At 37.3% G+C, this 23,022-nt stretch overlaps 1 protein-coding gene and 1 long non-coding RNA gene across 2 annotated transcripts in view; one reads left to right on the top strand and one right to left on the bottom strand.

Moving 5' to 3' along the window:
- Positions 1-9,904: 9,904 nt before the first annotated feature.
- The window catches only part of EPC1 (enhancer of polycomb homolog 1 (Drosophila)), a 111,015-nt gene continuing 97,897 nt past the window's right edge, over positions 9,905-23,022 (top strand). Inside the window, exon 1 of the mRNA XM_011952946.1 lies at positions 9,905-10,608. Coding sequence (XP_011808336.1) covers positions 10,606-10,608 — 3 coding nt within the window. The 5' untranslated portion in view covers positions 9,905-10,605. The remainder of the gene's footprint in view (positions 10,609-23,022) is intronic.
- Positions 14,607-23,022, bottom strand: part of LOC105519570 — a 29,673-nt gene continuing 21,257 nt past the window's right edge. The window contains exon 2 of the long non-coding RNA XR_001002994.1: positions 14,607-14,792. This is a non-coding gene — a long non-coding RNA (uncharacterized LOC105519570). The remainder of the gene's footprint in view (positions 14,793-23,022) is intronic.

Genomic DNA, 23,022 nt, shown 5'->3' with positions numbered 1-23,022 from the left:
TCATTCCCTGGGATTCCCACATCTTTGGTTTTGCCCATTGGTGATCTTTCCCTGTTTTCCAAGTGTTTCATGCTCCAGCATTACCCTCAATTCAATATTCACCCCCCAAAACACTATTCATTCAACTCAGATGATTTTGGTGTATTCGTTCATTTTCACACTGCTGATAAAGACATACCCGCAACTGGGTAATTTATAAAGAAAAAGAAGTTTAATGGATCACAGTTTCACGTGGCTGGGGAGGTCTCACAATCATGGTGGAAGGGGAAAGGCACGTCTTACATGGCAGCAGACAATACAAAGCTTGTGCGGGGAAACTCCCCCTTATAAAACTATCAGATCTCGTGAGACTTATTCACTATCACAGAACAGCATGGGAAAGACCAGCCCCCATGATTCAATTACTTCCCACCAGGTCCCTCCCACGACACGTGGAAATTGTGGGAGCTACAATGCAAGATGAGATTTGGGTGGAGACACAGACAAACCACATCACTTGGTAAATGACCCAAAGCAAAACAGCAATCTTACCATCTCATTTTAAGTAGCCTATACATGTGCTATGATTTTATAAAACATTTAGAATTATAGAGGGAAGACAGTTTTCTAATGCTTCTTGCAAAATCTCTGCCCTTTATCAAAGTAAGGTGCAATAGTGTTAATTATGTAATCACTCCTGTCTGAGTTATTTTTGTGAGTGCTATTATATATACTTGTTCAGTTATATAATAGGGATTGCTGACTTGGCACCCTTTATTCTGAAAGTTTGCCAACACAAAAAGAAGTACAGGAAAAGGCACTGTAAAGAGATCCAGAGAAAGAGGACTACAAGTGGTTGGGATACTCTTTGCTACACATTTTCCGAATGGCCAGTAATGAGTGTATATTACTTTTATATTACTTTTACCATCTGGTAAAAAGAAAATGAATACAATAGAAGAGAATCATACACAATACATGAATAAAGATCATTTAGACTATAGTTATTTTTATCCGTATGAAAACCTGAAAGCTTAATTTGACATTAGATAATAGTTGACTGGTTATAAATCTATGTATTTATATCACAGATACATTAAATACTGCTTTTTTCAATGGTTAAAGAGTTGAAGTAGCTGGGCGTGGTGGCTCTAGCCTGTAATCCCAACACTTTGGGTGGCCGAGGCAGGCAGATCATTTGAGGTCAGGAGTTCGAGACCAGCTTGGCCAACATGGTGAAACCCTGTCTCTACTAAAAATGCAAAAACTAGCCAGGCATGGTGGTGCATGCCAGTAATCCCATCTACTCAGGAGGCTGACAGGAGAATCACTTGAACCCAGGAGGTGGAGGTTGCAGTGAGCTGTGATTGCGCTATTGCACTCCAGCCTGGGCAACACAGGGAGACTCCATCTCAGAAAAAAAAGAGTTGAAGTGAATCTTCACACTAGCAATCCAGCTTTGCAAGAACTGCCTGTCTTTCACTAGCTAATCTTACTGACAACGTAAAGGCCCCATGCTCCCGGTGTGAGGTCCTGTATGGTGTTAACCCAGCCAGACAGAAAATAGGTGCTGCTTCTCTGCACCACCTACTGTAAGCACCTGAATTTCTATTGCATTTGTCAGTTTAGGGCTATTCAGTCTCAAAATATAGCGGAAAACAATGCCCAAAGTGTTATTTTAATGCAATACAGTACAAAGACAATAGGGTTCGTTAATAATAACTGGCTAAATATTAAGAACATAATAAACCACCTGCATGGATTCTGTTATTAATGTCAAGTCCCTCTCCCCACTCCCTGTAGTAAGGAATTATAAGGACCTTTAGCTAGACATAGCCAGGAAAGTTATTTATGATTTGATTCAACTAAACTCCTCTTCCTTTTTCATCCTGGGCCTGAATTATTTGCTGACTCTCTTCTTGCTCCAATAATGATTCGTATTCCATAACAGTAAATGGCCTCTCTTGTATGGCAGCTTTAATGATCTCTTACAGAAAATTCTGTCTCCCTTTCTGTAATTGCTCAAGGTTTATACTTTAAGTGAAAGGCTTTACCAACTGTGTTTCTATTGCTATAGCTATTCCAGTTTTTCTTTCACCTCATAACTCCGTGCAATGCTGACATTTTAAACAGTATGGTTTTTGCCAGTGTATGAGTTTTCTCATCTCTACCCTACACTGGGACATAGGAATGGGGTAGGAACAGTCAGGAGAAGGAGTTCAGTATAGTTTTTTTTTTTTTAAGAGCAAAATGCATAACTTTCATTGAATACTAGACGAAACATTCTCCCTGGTGCTTTTACTATAGTACTTCCTGTATCATATTACAAGAAAGCCTCAACCTAGAGTTTTGCTGTTTAACCACTTCATATCCACTAGCTCTACTACAGTTCAGTTACCATAGAGCCTAGAATTCTGATAAGCCATGTACAAATGAGAAATTTGATTAAGGGCTAAGGTCACTCAAGATGTAGGGCTCATAAATGAAGTCAGATGGCTATTGCCGTAAAATAAGAACATGGAGCTGGGTGTAGTAGTCCTACATACTTGGGAGGCTGAGGTGGGAGGATTGCTTGAGGCCAGGAGTTTGAGGCCAGCTTGCACAATATAGCAAGACTTTGTCTCAAAAAAAAAATTGTGTGTGTGTATATATATATGTGTGTGTGTGTGTGTATGTGTGTGTGTGTATAAGAATATTGAGAGAGTGAACACTGATGGAATATGCAATTTGATACCATTGAGTGTCTGCAACATGATTACAGGGAAACATATAAACATAGGAGCACTATTTTTTGTGGTAGAAATAGGCGGCTGTCTTAGGTATTCCACATAATAGGGGCACTTAGAATAAAAAGATTATTGAGGCCCAGACGCTGTGGCTCATGACTGTATCCCAGCACATTGGGAGGCCAAGGTGGGCAGATCACTTGAGGTCAGGAGTTTGAGACCAGCCTGGCCAACATGGTGAAACCCCGTCTCTACTAAAAATACAAAATTAGCTGGGTGTGGTGGCACACATAATCCCAGCTACTCAGGAGGCCGAGGCAGGAGAATTGCTTGAACCCAAGAAGCGAAGGTTGCAGTGAGTCAAGATCGCACCACTGCACTCCAGCCTGGGCAACAAAGGGATACTCTGTCTCAAGAAAAAAAAAAAAGATTATTAATATTTTTTAAAATGAATAATATTTCTCCAGCTTTTTAAACAATGTCTATATTCAAATTATCAGATGCCATCACTGTCTGTAATATATTAAAATAGTTTTCTTTAGCTAGGCACGGTGGCTCACACATGTAATCTTAGTGCTCTAGGAGGTCAATGCCAGAATATCACCTGAGCCCAGAAGTTTGAAACCAACCTGGGCAAAATGGTGAAACCCCATCTCTACCAAAAATACAAAAATTAACGGAGTGTGGTGGCACGTGCCTGTGGTCCCAGCCACCCAGGGAGGCTGAAACAAGAGGATCACTTGAGCCCAGGAGGCGGAGGTTGCAGTGAGCCAAGATCATGCCACTGCACTCCAGCCTGGGTGACAGAGCAAGAACCTGTCTCAAAAATAAATAAATAAATAAAATAATAAAAAAATAGCTTTCTTTAAAGGATAACATACATATAATAAAACATATTTGGTGTACTAATCTTGATGTACAGTTCAAACTTTTTACATATGTGACATGTGTACATATGTGATACATATATACATATTTCATGTATATGTAACTGCAACCCAGATAAAGACAGAAGGTTTCTTGCAACCCAAAAGGGCCCCTTGTCCTTGCTTTCAGTCTAATACTACACAGCAGCTTAAAAGTAGCTGATTTTTACAGATAAAATGCTTTGAAGATTACTCTCACTAATTTTATTAGAAATTGCATTTAGTTGTGAATAGGCTCATAAAAGAAAGATTTGCATGGAATACTATGCAGCCATAAAAAAGACAAAATCATGTCCTTTGCAGCAACATGGATGGAACTGGAGGCCATTATCCTAAGTGAACAAACTCAGAACATCAAATACCTCATATTCTCACTTACAAGTGGAGCTAAATAATGGATATGTACAGGCTTAAAAAGATGGACGTAATAGACACTGGGAACTCCAAAACACTGGAGGCTGGAATGCAGGTGAGGGTTGAAAAATTACCTACTGGGTACAATGTTCACTATTTGGGCCATGGGTACACTAGAAGCCCGATCTCCATTATTATGCAATATGCCCATGTAACAAACATGGACACGTGCCCCCTGAATCAATAGGCTGGGTGCAGTGACTCATGCCTGTAATCCTAGCACTTTGGGAGGCCAAGGCGGGTAGATCACTTGAGGTCAGGAGTTTGAGACCAGCCTGACCAACATGGTGAAATCCTGTCTCTACTAAAAATACAAAAAAAATGAGCTGGGCATGGTGAAGCGCACCTGTAATCCCAGCTACTCAAGAGACTGAGGCATGAGAATCACTTAAACCCAGGAGCTGGAGGTTGCAAGGAGCCAAGATCGCACCATTGCTCTCCAGCCTGGGTGACAGAGGGAGACTCTGTCTCAAAAATAAAATAAAGTAAAATAAATAACAAAGGTTTAAATGAAGTAGCTGTTTTCTTTTTCTCTCTTGTAAAAAGCAGATCTAGAAGCAGGCCCCTCAGTGGCTGGTGTGAAAGCTCCACAGAACCCGGCTTTCTTCTTTCTATTGAGCTACCCGTAGCACTAAAGAGCTCCCTTTGGTTGACACAATGGAGCACTGGACTCTACCCAGGTGTGGTGACCATCCTCCAAGCCTGAAGAAGGGCAAAGGTAAGAAGCACAAGGCAGCAGCCACTGAGTCAACCCCCTATAAATGCTTTCTTGGAAGCCCAACCAACGGCTTCTGCTTACATCTCACTGGTTAAAACAGTGTCATGCAAAACAGTTTTGGGTGGCACACCCAAAATAAAATGGGATTTTATGAATAAGAAAGAGAGGAGGGATGTTGGTTAGTTAATGAGTAGTCTCGGCCACACCAGTGGCCACAAACTACTCGCGTGAATGACCTTTCTTGAAAATGCCATGTTGCATGATTTTAGATTGCAGTGGATCAAAGCAATCTAAAATCATGCCACAACAGATAATGTGTTCTGAAATAAACACTTTTAAGATCTTGGCTGAAGCAGTGCTTCAAAATTTGATTGCAAAAAAATTTAAAACTTTTCACTATTCTTAAGAGGGAAAATATAGGGAAATCATAAAGAGTAAAATTAATAGCATTTGCACAAGACTGCACAAAATTTAATAATATTGTATGCATTCATTTATTAGGGCCCACAAATGGAAATCTGACTGTTTACAAATGGTAACTGTTTCTAATCATTAGGATTGTGAGTTCTGATTTAAACTAAGAATACTATTTTAACTATCTGAATGCAACAAAAATCTATAACTCCATAATTTTAAATCCACAGTTATGAATCCCCAAAACTTTTGAAAACTGAAAGTTTTTTTTGCAAATTGCAGCATCCTCTTTAGTGGCAAAAGCTGACCTGATGCCAGGCGCGGTGGCTCACACCTGTAATCCTAGCACTTTCTGAGGCTGAGGTGGGTGGATCACTTAAGCCCAAGAGTTCAAGACCAGCCCGGGCAACATGCGGAAACCTCATCTTTACAAAAAATACAAAAATTAACCAGGCGTGGTGGCACACCTGTAGTCCCAGCTACTCAGGAGGCTGAGGTGAGAGGATCATCTGAGCCTGGGAGGTCGAGCCTACAGTGAGCCATGATCATGCCACTGCACTCCAGCGTGGGTGACAGAGTGAGATTCTGTCTAAAAAAAAAAAAAAAAAAGTTGACCCAAAATGATGTGGGGCTTCTTATAGTCTTTACTCCATTTAATGTGATTGTAATATTTAGCACAAAAATATTACGGCCTTTGATTATAGCGTGCTGCATGATACTATTTTTTTTTAACTCAGAAAATTAATCCAAATTCCAAAACAGATCTATCTCCACCTCCAGTTCTGTGTGGTAAAGATTTTACAAACTACACTACCCAATTAGTTCACTATTTGATTTGTTTGGAGATTCCTATTAATATCAAAGCTCATTCAATGGATTACACATCATTGATTTGACCTAACTCCTTTTGTAATTTTTTTAAGTCTTAGATCTAAGAAACTGAACACGTTATTTCTGCCCATGTGCTTGTAGGATTTTGGTTTGCTAACAACCAGTTACTAAATTGAAAAAGGATAACTTTTTAATTCTGATCATGTTAAGTCTCACTTTAATAATGTTTTGCTTCATTTGTTTTATTTTGTTTTTTGTTTTTTTTTTTTTTTTTTCTTTTTTTTTTTTTCTTTTTTTGAGATAGAGTCTCATTCTGTCGCCCAGGCTGGAGTGCAATGGTGCAGTCTTGGCTCACTGCAACCCCTGCCTCCTGGGTTCAAGCGTTTCTCCTACCTCAGCCTCCTGAGTAACTGAGATTACAGGTGCCCACCACCACACCCGGCTAATTTTTGTATTTTTAGTAGAGATGGGGTTTCACCATGTTGACCAGGCTGGTCTTGAAATCCTGACTTCAGATGATCCACCCACCTCAGCCTCCCAAAGTGCTGGGATTACAGGTGTGAGCCACTGTTCCTAGCCTCATTTGTTTAAAAAAAAAAAAAAAGGTGAGCACTGTTCAACTGATATAAAATGTAGTATTTTTTGAATCAAAAATATCAAAATCAGCACCATTAGAGAAAACTGAGGCAATTCGTTGCCTGAATTCCTCCTTTTCATTTTGTTTGTACTATGTATGATTTGTGTCTTATTCATATTTATTTATGAACTGAGTCATAATCAATGGCTGTAAGTATGTATGTGAAATTATGGATTTTTAAAAGTATAATACCGAAACCCTGTAATGTAGCTATGTAAATTCAAAATTTGCATTGAGGGTTTTTTTTCTCTCTGCCTTCTCTGGACCTTATCATTATCAAAACCTCTAAAATCTGGAAGTCCAACCTTCTCTGTCTTAAATACAGAATTCATTTCTGTGGCCTACAAACCTCTGCAGGATCTCTCTCCAGTCTACATTTCTGACTTCATCTGATGCATTTCTTGATGTGCTAAAACCACACTGGCATCATTTCCCTTCCTGGAATGTGCCAAGCTTCATTCTGCCTCAGGGCCTTTGCACATGCTATAGCCTCTTCCTAGACTGTGACTTCTCTGATATTTTTCAAATGTGTCTCCTTGTCATCCTTCAAGCCTAGCTTAAGCCCCACTCCTTTAGAGACAACTTCCTTACCACCTTGTTTATTTATTTCCCTCTCTGTTATTCTCTAACACTGCACTGTTTGTTTTTTTGTTTGTTTGTTTGTTTGTTTGTTTTTTGAGACGGAGTCTCACTCTGTCACCCAGGCTGGAGTGAAGTAGTGTGATCTCGGCTTACTGCAACCTCCACTTCCTAGGTTCAAGTGATTCTCCTCCCTCAGCCTCCTGAGTAGCTGGGATTGCAGGCACCCACCACCATGCCCAGCTAATTTTTGTATTTTTAGTAGAGACAGGGTTTCACCATGTTGGCCAGGTGGTCTCAAACTCCTGACCTCAAGTGATTCACCCGCCTCAGCCTCCCAAAGTGCTGGGATTATAGGCGTGAGCCACCGCACCCGGCCCTGTTTGGTTTTTTAATAGCACTTAGAATAATGTGCAATAATATACACTTGACCCTTGAACAACACAGGTTTGAGCTATACAGGTCCACTTATACACAGATTTTGTTTCAATAAAAGTTACACAGAGTATTCCTGCCTCTCCTGCTTCCCCTTCCACCTCCTCCACCTCTGCCACCCCTGCCACTCCTGAGACAGGAAGACCAAACCCTCTTCTTCTTTCTCCTCTTCAGATACTCAATGTGAGGACAATGAGAAATAAAGATCTTTATGATGATTCACTTCTGCTTAATGAATAGTAAATATATTTCCTCTTCCTTATACTTTCTTAGTAACATTTTCTTTTCTCTAGTTTACTTTATTGTACAAATTCAATATAGAGTACATACGACACACAAAATGTGTGTTAATTGACTGTTTATGTTATTGGTAAGGTCAATAGTAGGTTATTACTAGTTCAGTTTGGGGGAAGTTAAAAGTTACACAGAATATCTGACAGCATGGAGGACTGGCACCCCTAACCCCCACATACTTCAAGGATCAACTGCATTTGTTCACCTGCTATTTATCTGTCTCTCCACTAGATTGTGAACTCCATGAAGGAGGAAATAAACTATTTACTTGTTCACTAATATATACATAGCACCAAGCATCATGCCTGGCACATTCTAAGTTCTCAAGAACTGTTTGAATAAACAGTAAAAGAATTATTTATCTTATGTATTTCTGTGATAATCTGCCCCAAAACATTTCATTCTACAAATTATCTTTACCAAAACAAAACCCAAAAATCCCTCGAACTGTATATATCATGAAGATGGTCTCAAAAACTCCAAAGAAAATTATCCCATAGGAAAGCATGTAATCAGAAGTATGTGTATCTTACAAAGTGCACAGAACATCCTAATCTACAGATAATAAAGTATATGAAGGTGTATACACATATAGATGTGCATATCTAGGTATTTTCTTTACCCTGGCTGTTCATTAAATATATCTGACCCCAAGTCTACTCAGATTGTCTACTTCACTTGGCAGTAGAACAAAGGCAGGAGATGTAGCCCAGAGAGGGGTCGAGCTCAAATGCTATCTAAATTGGCCAAGGCCCCATGGCGGTAGGTGACCTGTCTAGTTAAAGTTCAAGGAAGTCTCACTGAAAACATAGTGAGTTCTACCTCCTAGCTTATCATGGACAGGCTCTGTTTATTCCAGCTGTCCTGTAATTAGCCCTTTTTACTCTCAAAGTATCCTGTGTTAGACGATAAATTCATAGTCACCCTAGCTACATCTTTCTAAGAATGTTACCTATTAAATGCCAGGCAGGGATACCAGACCAACGTGTGTGTATATACATGTATGTGTATGTGTGTGCATATGTGCATGTGTGTGTGTATGTGTGTGGTGTGTGTGGAGGGGGAAGAGATTGTGAAGAGTGTAGATCATTCCCCACTCCTTTCTTTATCCAGTTCCTTTAAACCCTGTTCTCTCCTTGACTCATTAGAAAATTTAGTGGGCAAAGAATTTTTACTATGTTAACACATGTATACAGTATTTAACACACTAAGATCTTTGTCGACTTTTCTGACTTTACATTAGCAAGCATAGTCTTGCGTCGGTTTAACGTTAATTTTTTTAAAGTCTTAGACTTTGTCTTTATTTAAAAGCCCAGTTGCAAACACCAAATACCTGACTCAGCTCACAACTAGAGACCGAGCATCAAATTTCCCAGCCCACTTAATTTGAAAGCCTGCCAAGATAGGTGAAAGACCTTATAAATATGTAAAGCAGGAAGTTCAAATTACAGTCAAGTAAATCTCTAGTGATTGATGTTCTTTTCAAAACAATTTTAAAAAACTAATAATGACCAGCACAATTCTAAGACCCTCTTACCAAAGGCTTCCCCCGAATTCAGACTCAATGGTGTACTTTCAGTACTGTATTTATTTTGGATTTTTACCACTTCCTGGAGGCCAGGAGGAGGCACAGTGGGAGGATCCTAAAAAACTCAGTACCACAGCCATTTTGTTTGTAAGGCAGAGTGGTAGAATTCTGCCAGCCGGTAAAGGTTTTTGAAACAATTTTTAAGGGGGGCGGGGGAGGGGGCGTGAATATGCCTATTGTTTTCATTTAACTGCTAAATTCATTATTTTATTTTACTTTTTGCACACATGGTAGTTACTGTGAATAAGAAATTACATATTTTTTTCCCAAGGAATTAGAGATCTCGGAGCTAAAGGAGTCATGAATTTTGTTCCAGGATGACTGGCTTCTCTAGGTCTACCCTCATGAGATCAAATTGAAAAAATACTTTGATGGACATAGTTTTTACATGGCCAGGTTTGCATGCGGAGGATCTATCGACGTTTTGGAAAGGAGCAACAATTTGCTCAAGAAAAACATGATAATGCTGTTTTAAAAAAGCAAAAGCAAAAACAAACAAACAAAAAACCCCACATCCAAGAAGCCAGAGTGTTCCTTCAGATGTTAAAAGGGGCATTCCCCCGAGCTCACAGGCAGCCGTGGGTGCTATTGTCTTGCAGTGTCACTTAATAGCGAGCTTAGACTTTTGTCATTTGGGTGGCTGTGCTTTTAAAAGCCCAGTGTAAAATGGCACACACATTGCATTTTTTTCCGAGCTGCAGGAGGCGGGGGCAGCGGGGGATAGTGCAGACTGTAGGGACACTGCCCTCCCAGCCAATCAGCGCTCGCCTGCTTGCCATCGCAAAGTTGTTAACCCCAGAGTCTTCTGGCTGTGCTGCCTCCTCTGCTTTTAATCTTCTGTGGATATTTCTCCGATTTCTCCCAAACGCCCATAGATTCTGGGGGAAGCCACCCCATTCGGCCGCCGATCATGGAAGAAAGTATTACTTTTTATTTACCAAACATTTTAAAGATGTTGGAAGATCCGTATGCTGCCTGGAGGCTGTTGTTTCTAGAGACACAAGTATCCAGCCTATATTGTTACAATTTTTTTTCAAGAACTGCCGTCTTCTTTGCCTGCACTAATGGTAAGTTTGTAATTTTCACCATTTATGTCATTCAGTCTTCGAAAGAGCTACCGGCTAAAAAGGATTTCCATTGTGTTTCTTCTAACAAAACCAATCTTTGTATTTTTCTTTAGCTTTGATCTCTGCACGTTCTACCTAATCTTGCCTGGTTAATTTTTACCAAGAGAAAAAAATAGTTTTTTTTCATTGTTAAAGCTAAATGTTTATAATATAAATTATACTTTAATTACTGTGAACTACAGAGGAACTCAGATATTTCAAGATGGACTTGTTTTGTGCCAGTAATGTTGGCAATGCCAAATATGTGCATATCCTCTTTATAAAAATTATGTCTTACCTAATTTGTCCAGGACTCAATTATCAGCAGGCAAACTATGGATATAGTTTTTTTTAAATGGACCTATTGTGGTTCTCTTGATAGATTACTTGGATACAAACTATAGAAAAGCTGCCCTTGGTATAATGAAGGTGGAGGTTGACATAACCGGGTTTATATTAAGTTATGGCTGTTACTAAATAGTGGATCTTTTATTTGCTGATCAGATCTCAACTTGTAGTCTATGATATTATTTCTTTGAAGCTCTTCATTAGATAATCTTTGCAGATCTTGCTTGTTTTTCTCCAATAAGGTACATTTGGGAGACATTTTGTAATTTTTGGCATTTTTCTAATTTTTTTCTTTTTGCACACGGTGGGAGATCTTTTTTGTTTTGCATTGATCTGTGTTGGTGGCGCTGTAGTGCTCCTCAACAATTTATGTCAGTTTCACTAAAAGAAAAAAGGAAGAAAAAAAAGAGGTGGGGCAAGATTTGATCTATTCTCTTCTCCCTTTATTTTCTTAAAGAAAGTTCATTTTAGTCAGTGGAAATATTCAGTTGTGTTATTTAAATGTTTTCTGTGAACTGTGAACTATGGTGAGAGCAGACATGTCGTCACAAGCAGTCGAGGGAACATCAGGGACAGGCATGCAGTTTGCAGTTGTTTTATCTGATCTGATTTATCATCTCTATATCACAATTATTCAATAATAAGCTGTCGATTTATCCTTTTACTAACATTTTGCGTTTTCCTTATATTACAAAATTATATGTGTTGGTGTATTTTCAATTTAACCAAACATTTGAGTTTTAGTTCCTTCAACATTGTAAAAGTTGAATTTCATTTTGAACCTAGGGATCTCTTAAATAACTATTCTAAGTTTCTCCTGAGGTTTTTCTAATAAATAGTCATATAATAATTCCTACATTATTATTTGTTTCATTTTGAAATGATACTTCAACTGAATTTACAGATAGCCTTATTTAAAAAATAACAAATATTTTGGAATAAGATAATTTTTTAAGAATATGTGCACAGTTGATTTTAGCTTTAAAAATTTTGATGTTCACATATCTAAATGCAGGATTATATCTTTTTCATCTTTGTTCTTATTGAGAGTTATCTGATTAGAGAACATGGGATTTAGGCCCAAAGCCTCCCAAGAACAAAAATGTGTTACGATCTGACACAGGTTTTACTGGTCTCTGTAAATATTTTAGTTGTTTATGGAGATAGTAAGTGTGCCCTTAGTTCAAAAAGAAAGTGGGACAAATCAGTAACTGAACCCTAAAACATATATTTTTTGCCACATAAAATAAAAACAACTGAAATAGTATACTAGACCACTTTTCCATAAGATTGAAGAGATTATTTTTTGAAAGAGTGAACATGTCAGGAATTATTATTTAGTGTGTTTATCCACTTTGAAATATGTAAATGCTCGTTTCACTTTTTAATCATTTAACAGGTTGAAGTAAAAGGATGTGTGAAATGGTTAAAAATAGTATTTCTGATTTTTGTGTCTCTATACTCTATCTACATATCCCTTTCCTTGAACTTCAAAAATAATTATGTATTATGCCCTTATTTTGTTTATACTATGCTATAAAAATGTGAAAATGTTCACTGTAACATTTTAGCTATTCGTAAAATGTAAATGCCTCATCAAAGTTGGTTTTTGACATTATAGATTATTTATAGAATGAAATACTGCAGGTGTAAATATATTATCTAACCCTCTGGTTATGCTGAAGAGTTTAGTTCTCTGAAGTTGATCTACCAAATAAAATATACTTTCCAACACATGTATTGCTAAAATAGTCTGCTATTCAGAATGGTGATAATTTTTATTTTATTTAATCTCTGAAAACTAAACATATGTATATAATGTAGCCCCCTTTTAAAAACAAACTGATGCTATGAAGTCCATATGTAGCTATGCAATGCTCTTTGTTCTCCTACATCATTGACTATTACATCATTGATTATGAAGTAACTATTACAGTTAAATCTTCACTTTTAAAAATCCTTCATATATATTTATATGACAGATAACATTTTATATGTGACTCTTACATCGCTATGTATTTAAGGAGGTTGAAATCTGTGAGACAAAAACAATTCACTATTTTATATTATTCTCCATTTTAAAATCCACCTTGAGCTTCATTTTAACTCTTGATTCCTTGGACATTAATTTTTTTAATTGATAACATTTTTATAGAAATTTAGTTCATGAGCTTGGTGTGATTGTGATTAGAATTATAACAAATTTTTTTACTAAAAACCTTTATTTATTAAATTTAGTAGATAGAGAACTAACTCAGTCTTTCATGGTAGCAGTTGCTAGACCATGGACAATAAAAAATTATTTTTAAAAAATCCCAAAATGTCATTTTAGTCAACAGTTACATACTTATTTCTTTCTTGCACACCAATTTTATCAGATAATAGCAAGTAGCAAAATTTACTATATTGTCATATCATTTTTCTCATCCTGCCCATCCCTCTGATGGAGGGAGGGGTTAATGAGTAGTGAAATAACCAAAAAACAGGTTGCAGAGAGCAGAAAGAAATCATGCCAAAGACATGGAGATCTGTAAATCAAACTCTAAACAATAAACCTCAGAAAAATGAACTTGAAATTATGGAGCTCGATCAATAACAAATAAACTGAAAATTATATCAAGACAATGTAATGACCCAATCCAATTTCCTAATTTATTAACTTACATTCATTAGTATTGTTAAAGACTGAGGAAGTTTCAGGTTAGCCAAACTCATTAGGTAATAGGTAATGGTAGGGTGAGGAAACAAAGGGAAGAAAGATTTAGAGATGTTAAGGTGACCAAACATAAAATGCTAAAAATATTAGCCAGGGCTCATCTAATCTACCTTGGAATGAATTTTTTTTAAAGAAGAAAATATAAATTAAAATTATATCCTGTGAAATCACATACAATATAAACCTGAAATTGTCTGTTTCCAATTCTACCCACTTCTTGTGCATATTTACCTCTGTTATTTGCTAGATGTGTTACTACTTTCCATAAGACGATACAGATACACTGCTATCCTCAGCATGGTTTTGCAAAGGCAAACAAGAGGAAAATGATACACAAAATGTGTGTTTGTGTTAGGACTTTGTTTTTGATCTTTCCAAAATGATTATCAAATGGAGAATCTAAAGGGAAAGTAGAGCGGATGTATAATTTTATAAATATTTTTATGAAAAAGATAAAAGCAGATTCTATACTTGATTTGTTCAACATTTGTTTTTATTTTTATTTGGGGGTTTGTTTATTCTAGATCCTCCCCCATCTATTATGTATCACTCTGAAAAGACGCTAGGATGCAATATTAAGCAAAAGAGACAAGGATTCCTGCTGTAATGGAGTCTACACTCCAATGTGGTTCAGAGTTCTAAAGATACTTTAAATCTAAAGTCTTAGATGTGTGAGGTTCCCAAATGAAGGCCAAAAAATATTTTTGGAAAAAAATATTTTTTAAATTTAGATCTGTTTAAATAGGATTTGACAAGTGTTCTTCCATTGAAGGACCATTATTCGGGCATCAAGTACTCACATATTGGGGCTGGGAGAGGATGTAGCCCTTAAGCTTTAGATATAACCCAAATAGATGCTACAGATGGTTGCCTAATACAAATTCCTATTGCAAAATGAGAAATAAAACTTTGACGCATTGGCTAGAGAAAAGAGATGAAGAGAGGATCACTCTAGTAGTAGGAGTTTTGTGCATGTCCCTGTGGGATCTATTTGATGAAAACATTTTTTTAAACATGGTAGGGCCTCATTTTTCACATTTTGCTCACAGTATCATCAAATAAACATCAAGGTAAATATAAACTGCCAAGATGAAGCGAGGAAATAAAATTAGTATTGAAGTATTATATTAGAACTAAAATTTTTATTTTAGAATCTTCTGTAATAATTTCTAATGGTATATATAACAGAAATTTTAAAAATAAAAAGATATTTTAATTTATGAAAATAATATAATTAGACACTTAGCTAATGGTTAATTAGTTAAACATATCAGGTATGGAGCAGGAAAGTAAGACTGATGTTATTTCTGTATAGATGAATTGGAGGAGAAAGAACTATTTATTAAGGAATCTCTATGTGGGTTAAGATGATCTCAGGAATAAAGTTACCAGATTATTGTGTCATACAGCCAATTAATCTATAGTAGCTGGATGTGATATATTATTTAGTTTGCTTTCATACTAACATAGAACCCTCCTGATAGTGGCATAAAAAATAAAGATATTTATTTTTTCAACTAAATGAGTAATCAGGTGGCAAGTGAGTTCTACGTTTGCTTCAGTAGTGAGTTCTAGGTTTGGTTCAACAATGTTATTAAGTTCCTTTAACCTTTTACGCTGCCATAACATCAGTAATGTCTGTCCTCCTAGTCACAAAGTGGCTGCTGCTGACCCAGGCATCATATCCTAATATTAAAATATCCAAAGTGAGGAGAGTTACTTTTATTCATCTTGTTGTAAGGGAAGAAATCCTTTCTCAGAAGCCCCATAGCACAATGTTTCCTAGAGCTCATTGGCCAGGTTTGTAGGACATGCTCACATCTAAACCAGTCACTGACAAGGGGACTGAAATTACCAGGATTGGTTTAACTAGGGAAGATGCTTAGAAGGGTGAACACCTGCTGAATATTTACAGTTCAATAAGGTTAGCACTTAATTGCTTTGCGTAAACTTGAACTGTTTTGTATAAACATTCTTCAATGATTAAAACATTAGTATCTGTTTTCTCAGTGACCAGATATGCCACTCGTGGGCTAATTTTAAAAATAACAAAAACAACATTTGATTAGAGTTTACTATGTTCCAGTCTCTAGCCTAAATGCTAACTCTATCTCGTTAAATCCTCACACAAAATTAGGAGATAGGGCAATTATTATACCCCATTTGCAGTCAAGGAAACTGAGGCATAGAGAGGTTTATACCCCTGAGGCTAGGCCCATGTTACATAGATATGAAAAAGCTAGAGTTTGAACTTGGGAAGTCTGAAATCAGAGCCTGTGTACTTACCTCCTCTTCTTTACTATCACATGAGATATTTGTAAAATTGGTGTTCTCTGTTATTTTATTTTATTTTATTTTATTGAGACCGAGTTTCGTTCTTGTTGCGCAGGCTGAAGTGCAATGGCGCAATCTCAGCTCATTGCAACCTTCACCTCCTGGGTTCAAGCGATTCTCCTGCCTCAGCCTCCCAAGTAGCTGGGATTACAGGCGCCCACCACCACACCCAACTAATTTTTTTTTGTATTTTTAGTAGAGATGGGATTTTACCATGTTGGCCAGGCTGGTCTGGAACTCCTGATCTCAGGTGATCACCCGCCTCGGCCTCCCAAAGTGCTGGGATTACAGGCATGAGCCACCGTGCCCAGCCTGACTTGTATTTTAAATGCGCTCTATGATACTACTGTTGAATCCTCTGGTTAATTTATTACTTTGTAAATCTAACAATGTTTTCCTAGAATGAGTAATTGGCCTTCTGATTTATCAGTCATATACAGATGAAATTTTGTATGTTGAATTTGCGTCGGATACATTTGTACTTGTACATTACCTCCTGTCTTCAGGAACATCTCATGAAATTCTTTCACACAAATTTTTACAGGGAAAAGAAGATCAAAGCCTAGAGATTCAGTGAGGCCTTATTGAAGTGGGTAAATTTATGATTCATAACATTAGGTCCAGATGGAATATTGGCATCTATTTCACAATGTATTAGGCCAATTGTATGTACTGAAATGTTTCAGTCTTCATAACTTTGGCATATATGGAAGCTTTCACCTCTGGGACATTTTGAGGGGTTTTGTTGTACTCTAGATCAGTGGATCTCAAACATTGGTGTGCCCTAGAATCACCTGGAGGGCTTCTTGAAACACAGATTGCCAGGCACCCGCCACAAGAGTTACAGGTTCAACTGGCCTGTGGTGGGGCATGAGAATTGTCATTTCTAAGTTCCCAGATGATGAGATGCTGTTGGTCCAGGCAACAACATTTGAGAACACTGCTCTAGAGTATCAGATACTGTCTGCCATGATAAGTATTTTGGCTTTGAAGTATAGATTGTAAACTTTGAAAGGGTGTCATTTAATAGTTGGCAAAAGAAATTAATAAATAGGATGGTCAGGGTAGGCTGATTGAAAAGGTGAAAGCTGAGCAAAGACTTGAAGGAGGTATCTTTTTTTTTTTTTTTTTTTTTTGAGATGGCGTCTCCCTCTGCTGCCTAGGCCGAAGTGCAGTGGTGCGATCTTGGCTCACTGCAAACTCTGCCTCCTGGTTTCAAGAAGTTCTCCTGCCTCAGCCTTCCTGAGTAGCTGGGACTACAGCGCCACCCCACCCAGCTAATTTTTTTTTTTTTTTTTTTGTATTTTTAGTAGAGACGAGGTTTCACCATGTTGGCCAGGCTGGTCTCGAACTCTTGACCTCAAGTGATCCACCCACTTGACCTCCCAAAGCACTGGGATTACAGTCATGAGCCACCACGCTTGGCCATGGAGGATTCTCCTTATACTTTAGCGTTAATATCACATTTAAAATTTATTTGCCAATGATTCATGAATGTATTTTTAACTTTTTAAAATAGCACTCATACTTTACAAATGATTATTTTTTAAAGTAGGTAAAAGTAGAGTTTAGTTTTGTTCAATATCAAGGTCCATCGGTGAAAGACCTGAATCTGTGTCATTTTGCTGTTCTTCTCAAGATTGTATTCCACCAACCACCAATGCCCCATATTCACTAGTAGGACATAGTATCCACGAGACTGAGAAAAGGAAGCTGCCATGCCAATGACCTATATTTAGCTCTGAAACTCAGACCACTGCTCCAATCCACTGGAAACTCTCCATCCTCCAAGATAGAGGTCACAATCCCCAGTTTAAAAACACTGCAACATGCCAAAGAATGAAGAAGACCATTTCCAAGAGTTTAATTGCTTTGTGGTTCCATTATTAAGCTATGAGACTTCAGAAATTTTTAGTTCTGAAGGTGTTCGTTCATTTTTCAAGAAACAAATTGCCAACCTAAATGAGGGAGGAAAAAATCCACAAATCCCATGTCCTTTCTATCCTCAGAAGTGATTATAAGCTTCAAGCCATCCTTCCATACCATTGGAGGTCTTCTTAAGAAGCTGGTATGAAGTATCCTGAAGAGGCATAAGTAGTAAGTTTGGGCTAGTGTGGTCTAGTATTAAAAAGAGTCATTCAGCACCTATTTAATAGTAGACTCAGATCATTTAAAATTGCCTAAAACTCCAGAACCGTGCTGTCCAATACAGTACTCACTAGTAACATGTGACTATGTGTATTTAAATTTGAATTAATTTAAATTTTAAAGTTCATTTTCCCAGTCACACTATCCACATTTCAGTTGGTCCATAGCTACACCCAGGTAGTGACTACCATATTGGACAGCACAGATTTATAGCACATTTCCATGAGTGCCCAAAGCTCTATTGAACAGCCCTGGTCTAGAATGATCCTGGGTCCTTCAGATCATGTGAGGCTCACACTCTTGTGCCAGTGGTTCTCAACTCTGTCTGTATGGAAAATCATCCAGAAACTTAAAAACAAAATGTGTATGCCCTACCCTAAAAAGTTCTGGTTTAGTTGCACTGGATGGGATCTGGAAATAAGAACTTCCCAAAGTTGTCCGTGGGATCGTAGCAGTCAAGGTTGAGAATTGCTAAGTTATACAGACAGGATGACAGCTATTGAAGCAAGCCACTAAACCAAAAATTTGGGGGAGGTTTTTGTAGACTAGCCAGGCTACTTCCCATCTCCATCTTTCAAAACCTACAATCCATCTCCTAGAAGGTGAGGGAGGCCCAGACCTAAATAAAGATTAACGACGTTGAAACCAGTTCTGTGGAGTGAAGCAATAAATTGACTGCCTAATGAACATAAACTTTTGCTGGAAGAAAACCAGCCCTGTAACTCCTCTTCAGTTATGATGCCCTTCAGAGTGGGTTTTATATTATTGAAAGGCTATTCAGAAGTTAATTCTAGTCTTTAAAATATATATATAAAAAGTTTTTAACTTATATATTCAAAGTAGTAGTTCTCCATTATGTTTTAAAATTTAGTATACAAATCTTATCACATTCATAAATCTTGCAACTTTTAGAAATCATGATCCTTTAAATAATATCTGGTCTTATCTGTAGCATGACTTAATTAAACACTTCCCAACGTTTTACACTGAATTTATAAATTTAGTACATATAATTGCCTTCTTTAGTACTTTGTAAACATTTTCAAGAAGCTAAAATCTTACAAATCTAATAATTTAACTTCTAAACATGGTAACTCTTAAGTTTGCTCTAATGTTTCAATAATACACATAAACTTAGTAATAGTACAATTACTTACAGTAAAAAAAAATTGCAGTACTTTCGACAGCACATTCTAAATCTTTCTGGAGTTAAAATATGCTTACCTGTTTAAAGAACCGTTATGACCTACCCAAACAATTTGGGGCGTTATCTTCCCCAGTGAATTTTTTGGTCTGCCTTCTTAGCTTGTTCAAATTTTTTGGTGAATACTGGTTTTGGTTAGAACACAACTAAGTCCTTGTCTGAGACACTGATGGGGTGTACTGAGCCTTATTTATATTTACTGGTTTTTTTATATTAAAAAAAAGGTATTCTGAAGGCTTACTTGTCTTAGATATTGAGTCATATCATTACCTATTTTCAAGTCAGGTTAGAATCTATGGCTACGTCAGTTGAAAAATACCTGGATTTTGCACTTCGTATCCTTTTAGAATATGTAGCTGTCTTTTATCTCTAAATCTACACACCTTTGAACTTGGCAGAATGTCATATTCTTTCACATTGTCTCGTAGGGCAATCAACTCTTTCAGATATTTCTGCTCCTTGACTGACTGAATTTCTCTCATTGCTTTGTCTGGCTATGTGGTCACAAGTTCCAATGTTATTCTACTGACAAGGTTTTTTAGCTTCCAGAATAGCTGACCAGAAGCCTTTCCATCCACATTTCTGTTGCAGACATTAGGAGAACACTTAAAGCACACGGCTTTGTCTGATCTCTTCCGACTTCCTAACTTTGCCCTTTACTACCAATTGTCCAGGCCCTCAGTTTCTTCTTCTATCAAACAAGGTAATATTACTTAACCTCACATGGCTGTTATGAGAACTCAACGAGTTAGTGCATCTAAAGTGCCTTGAATAGTGCCAGACTGGCCATAAGTACTCAAGATGTGCTCTAAGTTCTGTATTTCTTAGGCAAACCTGATATCAGAGATCAAAATAGGCCTTACACAGTGCTATGGGAATTTAAAAGATCACCCCATTCAGGAGTATGGATTTTGCAGTATTAAAGATGCTCCCTGGAATAGATCATTATCTTCTGCAAGTACTCTATTAATGAGTCAGATAGAATATAAGGTTTATTATCTACTTTTCTTTCATTAAATAAATCTTTATTGAATCTCTACTACATTAAAAAAAAAAAAAAAAAAAAACACTGCCATGAGCCATAAAGGAGAAGGTAGTTTTGACTGGAACCTTGAAGGATGGGTAGACTTTCAGCATATAAAAATTGAGAGAAGACCTTCCAGGTAGACAAAGCAGTGTGGGCACATGCAAGGATGGAAGAACGCACATGACTTTGGGAAACGCAGCTAGAAGTCAGTGCAGATAGAGAGTAGGCTATGATGTGCAGAGGTTAGACACTGGGAGAGATAGGTCCATGAGAGGAGCTTGGACTAACACAGCGAGGGTTTGGAATCCCAAGCTGGGGAACGTAGAAATCAGGCATTGCCCAGAGAACACCAATTCAAATGCTTGTGTCAATCGCCAGAAAATGATGAAGGGACAAATAAAGAGGGAACTACTTCTTTCTTTTATTTGTCTGTTAACCCATGTGGCATTGTGGAGGAAAACTCCAACAGTCTGGGTCTCTTGCCAGGTAAGTTTTGATAGGGAGAGTAAAGAAAAGTAGTAAAGGTTGGAAGTTTGGGACAATTTTCGGTAAGTGTGGACACTGGACAGCAGGGGGCAGCATAAGGGCACCAAAAAGTTGAAAGATACAGAAGACATTCGCTTATGTAACATTTCCTGACAATTATGAGTTTACATTTATAAGGCTACTTATATTAGTAACTTAGCATTCTTCTCCCAAAAATGAACAGAGATTGACAGAGAAAAGAAGAAAAATAACAGTTGCACTATATTAGGCTGGCTAACAGCAGAATGGCACTGCTGTTTATTTGAGAGGATAGAAACAGGCAGTTGTCTGCTTATTATTTCCTTTCAAATAAATACAAACTCAGAATTCAATGCAAATGTGTACATTTCAATTGGAAAACACGCCTTTATATGACTTTACGATTTTGCATTTTTTAAAATACATTTATTCAACTATACTGTATTCACAAGTTTTCCTAGTGAAAAAGTGGGGAAACTTGAAAAAAATATATAATTTAAAAATAAATTGAAAGTTTAATATACATGTTATTTTATATGCCAAATATATGGAATTGTAAATTTTGAATTTTTATGATTATGAAATTTTCTGGACTTTTAAATAACATTTTTTTCTTTATGTCTAAAATTCAAAACTATCTACATTACATTTAATCAGATTTTTTTAGTGAAATTCATCTCTTACTAACCTTTTTAAAAGTTTCTTCAGCTTATTGTCTTAAAAAAGTTTGGGGCCAGGCACAGTGGCTCATGCCAGTCTTTACATTAATAACAACAGTGTAAGGCTGGGCACGGTGGCTTATGCCAGTAATCCCAGCACTTTGGGAGGCCGAAGCAGGCAGATCACTTGAGGTCAGGAGTTTGAGACCAGCCTAGCCAACATGGTGAAACCTCTACTAAAAATACAAAATTTAGCCAGCTGTGGTGGCTAGCGCCTGTAATCCCAGCTATTCGGGAGGCTGAGGCAGGAGAATTGTTTGAACCCAGGAGCCGGAGGTTGCAGTGAGCCAAGATCGTGCCGCTGCACTCAAGCCTGGGCAACGGAGCAAGACTCTTTCTCAAAAAAATTAAAAATACATATGTACATACATACATACACACATAGTTTGGATGGTTAGTGATATTAAGAGTGGAAAACTGGAAAGTTCCAAGTAGATTTTTTTTAGCTCTGGAATTTGCCATGGCAAAGGCTGCATTATACTCACCTGAAATTTCTCTCTCCAATTTGTGAGGAAGATGGTAGCACACTGCTTCATACCTTCACACTTAAGGAGAAATCTCTCTGTCTGTGTTCCTTCATGATTCTTTCAATGTCTGTCACACGTTTGAAGGTTGTGATCACTGTGTGGGTTGCACATTGTGTGCTGCTTTTGTTCTCTTATTTTGCTTTTTTACATATACTTATTTGCATGTATTGATATAATACCTCATATTTATCACTTTAAATGACCAAATAAATTGATGGCAGATTATTCTTATGATGATTGAATACTGATTTCCAGTTTTAATAAGGAAAATCTGAAACAATGAATACATTTGGGGATTAAGCTGGTTAACATGAAACTTTATTCTTCAATATCATAATTGAAAATAAATTACTCTGTAAAGTAACTTCATGAAAAATTACCTATATTTTTCATTGTAATCATTTGTAAATCTGGGCATATAAAGATATCAAATTATTTAAAATGTTACCTTTCAAACCAGAGTTTATAAGCAGGGTGTGCCTGCTTGTGTTTATAAGAAGTAAGTTCACTAAGGGCAAGAACAACATTTTCTTTTATATTTCCCCTGGCATATAGTACAATGCTTTTGCACAGAGGTGGCGCCCAATAAACAAAAGAAGGTTAGGAAAAACTTACTAAAGCATCATACGAAACATAAACATGTTTTGTAATATAGATTTAAAAGTACTCTTGTTGTTGTTGTTTTTAGGCTGAGTTTCGCTCTTGTTGCCCAGGCTGGAGTGGTGTGGCGTGGTCTCAGCTCACTGCAGCCTCCTCTTCCTGGGTTCAAGCGATTCTCCTGCCTCAGCCTCCCAAGTAGCTGAGATTACAGGCATGCGCCACCACGCCATGCTAATTGTGTATTTTTA

This window comes from Colobus angolensis, unplaced genomic scaffold (genome assembly GCF_000951035.1).
Source record: "Colobus angolensis palliatus isolate OR3802 unplaced genomic scaffold, Cang.pa_1.0 Scaffold352, whole genome shotgun sequence".
Taxonomy (NCBI): Eukaryota; Metazoa; Chordata; class Mammalia; order Primates; family Cercopithecidae; genus Colobus; species Colobus angolensis.
The sequence above is the reverse complement of the archived record's forward strand: the minus strand, read 5'-3'. Positions and strand labels throughout refer to the sequence as shown.